At 46.8% G+C, this 5853-nt stretch overlaps 1 protein-coding gene across 1 annotated transcript; it reads left to right on the forward strand.

Annotated features, from left to right (window-relative positions):
- Window positions 1-4301: 4301 nt before the first annotated feature.
- Window positions 4302-4697, forward strand: LOC138370176 (uncharacterized). Its single transcript, XM_069334164.1, has one exon. It carries the CDS (start codon window positions 4302-4304, stop codon window positions 4695-4697), a length of 396 nt encoding a protein of 131 aa, XP_069190265.1.
- The last annotated feature ends 1156 nt before the right edge of the window (window positions 4698-5853 follow it).

The following is a 5853-nucleotide window of genomic DNA, read 5'->3' on the forward strand; positions in this document are numbered from 1 at the left end:
GTGGTTCTTCAGCTATATCTTGCTCTGGTTAGGCCCCATTTAGATTATGCAGTTCAGTTTTGGTCGCCGTACTATAGAATGGATATAAATTCACTTGAACGTGTCCAGCGTAGGATGACTAAGTTAATTCCCCAAATTAGAAATCTTTCATATGAAGAAAGATTAACAAAGCTTAAGTTGCATTCACTGGAAAGGCGAAGAGTTAGGGGTGACATAATAGAGGTTTACAAGTGGATGAATGGACATAACAAAGGGGATATTAATAGGGCATTAAAAGTATCAACACAAGTGAGAACACGAAACAATGGGTGTAAATTGGATAAGTTTAGATTTAGGAAAGACTTGGGTAAATACTGGTTCAGTAACAGGGTTGTTGATTTGTGGAACCAATTGCCGCGTAACATGGTGGAAGTGGGGTCCCTCGATTGTTTCAAGCGCGGGTTGGACAAGTATATGAGTGGGATTGGGTGGTTATAAATAGGAGCTGCTTCGTATGGGCCAATAGGCCTCCTGCAGTTACCTTTGTTCTTATGTTAACTGATGACATGAAGACTCTGACACAGTTGGCTACAGACTCATCCTCCTCTTGTATCATTGTTACCTAATGTTCTTAATGAATAAAGGCTATTGCTACTGATGCATATAACAGGTTCATGAAACAAATGGATCTCTTAGGAGTAGATTTCAACTGAGCTGAGGACGGATTACAACTCTCGCTTGCAGTTTCACCAGGTTCCTTATAGTTACCCGTGTCAGAGTTTCAAAGTACACTCATGAAATAAATGGGTTTCTAGGAGCAGGCATCAGATGAGATGAGGTAGGATAACAGCTCTTGCTTGCAGTTTCACTAGGCACGTCATTTGACAGCCCTTATGAACCCTAGTCTTAATTAAAAGAGAGAGAGAGAGAGAGAGAGACCCACGAGGTGGTTACCTTGAGGTGCTTCCGGGGCTTATCGAGGTGTATCACAAGTTCATGATAGATGAATAACTATGGCCACACACCTGGCTGTAACTATGGCCACACACCTGGCTGTAACTACCAGTAACTATGGCCACACACCTGGCTGTAACTATGGCCACACACCTGGCTGTAACTACCAGTAACTATGGCCACACACCTAGCTGTAACTACCAGTAACTATGGCCACACACCTAGCTGTAACTATGGCCACACACCTGGCTGTAACTATGGCCACACACCTGGCTGTAACTATGGCCACACACCTGGCTGTAACTATGGCCACACACCTGGCTGTAACTATGGCCACACACCTGGCTGTAACTATGGCCACACACCTGGCTGTAACTATGGCCACACACCTGGCTGTAACTACCAGTAACTATGGCCACACACCTGGCTGTAACTACCAGTAACTATGGCCACACACCTGGCTGTAACTACCAGTAACTATGGCCACACACCTGGCTGTAACTACCAGTAACTATGGCCACACACCTGGCTGTAACTACCAGTAACTATGGCCACACACCTGGCTGTAACTATCAGTAACTATGGCCACACCTGGCTGTAACTACCAGTAACTATGGCCACACACCTGGCTGTAACTATCAGTAACTATGGTCACACACCTGGCTGTAACTACCAGTAACTATGGTCACACACCTGGCTGTAACTATCAATAACTATGGCCACACCTGGCTGTAACTACCAGTAACTATGGTCACACACCTGGCTGTAACTATCAATAACTATGGCCACACACCTGGCTGTAACTACCAGTAACTATGGCCACACACCTGGCTGTAACTACCAGTAACTATGGCCACACCTGGCTGTAACTACCAGTAACTATGGTCACACACCTGGCTGTAACTATCAGTAACTATGGCCACACCTGGCTGTAACTACCAGTAACTATGGTCACACACCTGGCTGTAACTACCAGTAACTATGGCCACACCTGGCTGTAACTACCAGTAACTATGGTCACACACCTGGCTGTAGCTATGGTCACACACCTGGCTGTAACTATCAGTAACTATGGCCACACCTGGCTGTAACCACCAGTAACTATGGCCACACACCTGGCTGTAATTACCAGTAACTATGGCCACACACCTGGCTGTAACTACCAGTAACTATGGCCACACACCTGGCTGTAACTATCAGTAACTATGGTCACACACCTGGCTGTAACTACCAGTAACTATGGTCACACACCTGGCTGTAACTATCAATAACTATGGCCACACCTGGCTGTAACTACCAGTAACTATGGTCACACACCTGGCTGTAACTATCAATAACTATGGCCACACACCTGGCTGTAACTACCAGTAACTATGGCCACACACCTGGCTGTAACTACCAGTAACTATGGCCACACCTGGCTGTAACTACCAGTAACTATGGTCACACACCTGGCTGTAACTATCAGTAACTATGGCCACACCTGGCTGTAACTACCAGTAACTATGGTCACACACCTGGCTGTAACTACCAGTAACTATGGCCACACCTGGCTGTAACTACCAGTAACTATGGTCACACACCTGGCTGTAGCTATGGTCACACACCTGGCTGTAACTATCAGTAACTATGGCCACACCTGGCTGTAACCACCAGTAACTATGGCCACACACCTGGCTGTAATTACCAGTAACTATGGCCACACACCTGGCTGTAACTACCAGTAACTATGGCCACACACCTGGCTGTAACTACCAGTAACTATGGCCACACACCTGGCTGTAACTACCAGTAACTATGGCCACACACCTGGCTGTAACTACCAGTAACTATGGCCACACACCTGGCTGTAACTACCAGTAACTATGGCCACACCTGGCTGTAACTACCAGTAACTATGGCCACACACCTGGCTGTAACTACCAGTAACTATGGCCACACACCTGGCTGTAACTATGGCCACACACCTAGCTGTAACTATGGCCACACACCTGGCTGTAACTACCAGTAACTATGGCCACACACCTGGCTGTAACTACCAGTAACTATGGCCACACCTGGCTGTAACTACCAGTAACTATGGCCACACACCTAGCTGTAACTATGGTCACACACCTGGCTGTAACTACCAGTAACTATGGTCACACACCTGGCTGTAACTATGGTCACACACCTGGCTGTAACTACCAGTAACTATGGTCACACACCTGGCTGTAACTATGGCCACACACCTGGCTGTAACTATCAGTAACTATGGTCACACACCTGGCTGTAACTATGGTCACACACCTGGCTGTAACTATGGCCACACACCTGGCTGTAACTACCAGTAACTATGGTCACACACCTGGCTGTAACCACCAGTAACTATGGCCACACCTGGCTGTAACCACCAGTAACTATGGTCACACACCTGGCTGTAACCACCAGTAACTATGGCCACACCTGGCTGTAACCACCAGTAACTATGGCCACACACCTGGCTGTAACTATGGCCACACACCTGGCTGTAACTATGGTCACACACCTGGCTGTAACCACCAGTAACTATGGTCACACACCTGGCTGTAACTATCAATAACTATGGTCACACACCTGGCTGTAACTATGGTCACACACCTGGCTGTAACCACCAGTAACTATGGTCACACACCTGGCTGTAACTATGGTCACACACCTGGCTGTAACCACCAGTAACTATGGTCACACACCTGGCTGTAACCACCAGTAACTATGGCCACACACCTGCTGTAACTATCAGTAACTATGGCCACACACCTGGCTGTAACTACCAGTAACTATGGTCACACACCTGGCTGTAACCACCAGTAACTATGGCCACACACCTGCTGTAACTATCAGTAACTATGGTCACACACCTGGCTGTAACTACCAGTAACTATGGCCACACACCTGGCTGTAACTATCAATAACTATGGCCACACCTGGCTGTAACTATCAGTAACTATGGTCACACACCTGGCTGTAACTATCAATAACTATGGCCACACACCTGGCTGTAACTATCAGTAACTATGGTCACACACCTGGCTGTAACTATGGTCACACACCTGGCTGTAACTACCAGTAACTATGGCCACACCTGGCTGTAACCACCAGTAACTATGGCCACACCTGGCTGTAACTATCAGTAACTATGGTCACACACCTGGCTGTAACAACCAGTAACTATGGCCACACCTGGCTGTAACCACCAGTAACTATGGCCACACACCTGGCTGTAACTATGGCCACACACCTGGCTGTAACTATGAAGAGTGCGCGCTCGTCAATTTATAATTAATAATAACATTTACACAGTCAACTTGACCAACAATTACCATCACAGTTGACGTGCGAGTAGATTAATGAAGCAGACAAGTCGAGCAGACAAGTCAAGCAGACAAGTCAAGCAGACAAGTCAAGCAGACAAGTCAAGCCGACAAGTCAAGCAGACAAGTCAAGCAGACAAGTCAAGCAGACAAGTCAAGCAGACAAGTCAAGCAGACAAGTCAAGCAGACAAGTCAAGCAGACAAGTCAAGCCGACAAGTCAAGCAGACAAGTCAAGCAGACAAGTCAAGCAGACAAGTCAAGCAGACAAGTCAAGCAGACAAGTCAAGCAGACAAGTCAAGCAGACAAGTCAAGCAGACAAGTCAAGCAGACAAGTCAAGCAGACAAGTCAAGCAGACAAGTCAAGCAGACAAGTCAAGCAGACAAAATGTGGTCCGCTCCTTACAGCCTGCGTGTAGCAGCGTCCAATAGCCTAGTTGATCAGCTGTGTAGAAAATTCCACTCATCATGTTAATATTAGTATCTAAGGAATGTATTATTCCATATCATATCTACTGTATCTACATCAGTATCCTTCATCACCATTAGTAAAGTACACCACTGGGACTTAATGCCTGTATTACATGGTAGATGTGATCACAAGATTCTAGAAGCTTCCATATAATACAAAAAATATTGCTGGAACCCAAGTTATAGCTTCCAGTGATGTCATTTCAAACTCCTTAATAAAGAACAAAAGGTACTATCAAGTAGTGTTAATTATCTTTAAATCCGCCAAGTAATCATCTTGTGATATAATTTTATCACAATGATCAATCTCAATAATGAAAATAAACATTTTATAATCCTTGCCGGCGGCAGCTCCACTGTGGAGGGAAGGCCACCAGCAGCCGCCGATGGGAGAGTACCGTCTGGTGCCTGGCGGCCGCTTGTTTACACCAAGCAATGCACGCGTGGGTACGTCGGGAGACATCTCCCGTCACGCAGGGTGCAGTCGCACCTCCACAGATCTCCAGTATCAGCTCTTGATACTGGTAATGGATCAAAAGGGCCACCACTTACGGGCTATTCATGCCCGTGCCACCTCTTGGGTGGCTTAATCTTCATCAATCATCAATCAGCGTGGGTACGGTTAGAGAAACTGTTTCAGCAATGAACAAATCCACATTTTTCAGCAAGATATTTACACATATATTTACCGGGCTGTGGTGGGTATGTGGGCCTGCGGGCCGCTCCGAGCAACAGCCTGGTGGACCAAACTCTCACAAGTCAAGCCTGGCCTCGGGCCGGGCTTGGGGAGTAGAAGAACTCCCAGAACCCCATCAACCAGGTATCACACAAACTATTGATAATCTTCAGTGATAGCTCCCTGAATTCTGGGAGAGGTTTTGAACCGTAATTACGGAGGAATTCCTGGTACATGTATCAAAAATTCAAGAGTGTGGAGGCCCCACCACCACCTCGTCTACCAAGTGAGACGCAACAATGTGAATTGACTTGAGAATGGTCCAGGACAGACCGAAACGTCGTCGTCCCTTCACCTTCTGGTGTGTGGTCTGGTCAACATACTTCAGCCACGTTATTGTGACTCCTCGCCTGCACCAATGTGCACTCCATATCTGAGCAA

This window comes from Procambarus clarkii, chromosome 31 (genome assembly GCF_040958095.1).
Source record: "Procambarus clarkii isolate CNS0578487 chromosome 31, FALCON_Pclarkii_2.0, whole genome shotgun sequence".
NCBI classification, from domain to species: Eukaryota; Metazoa; Arthropoda; class Malacostraca; order Decapoda; family Cambaridae; genus Procambarus; species Procambarus clarkii.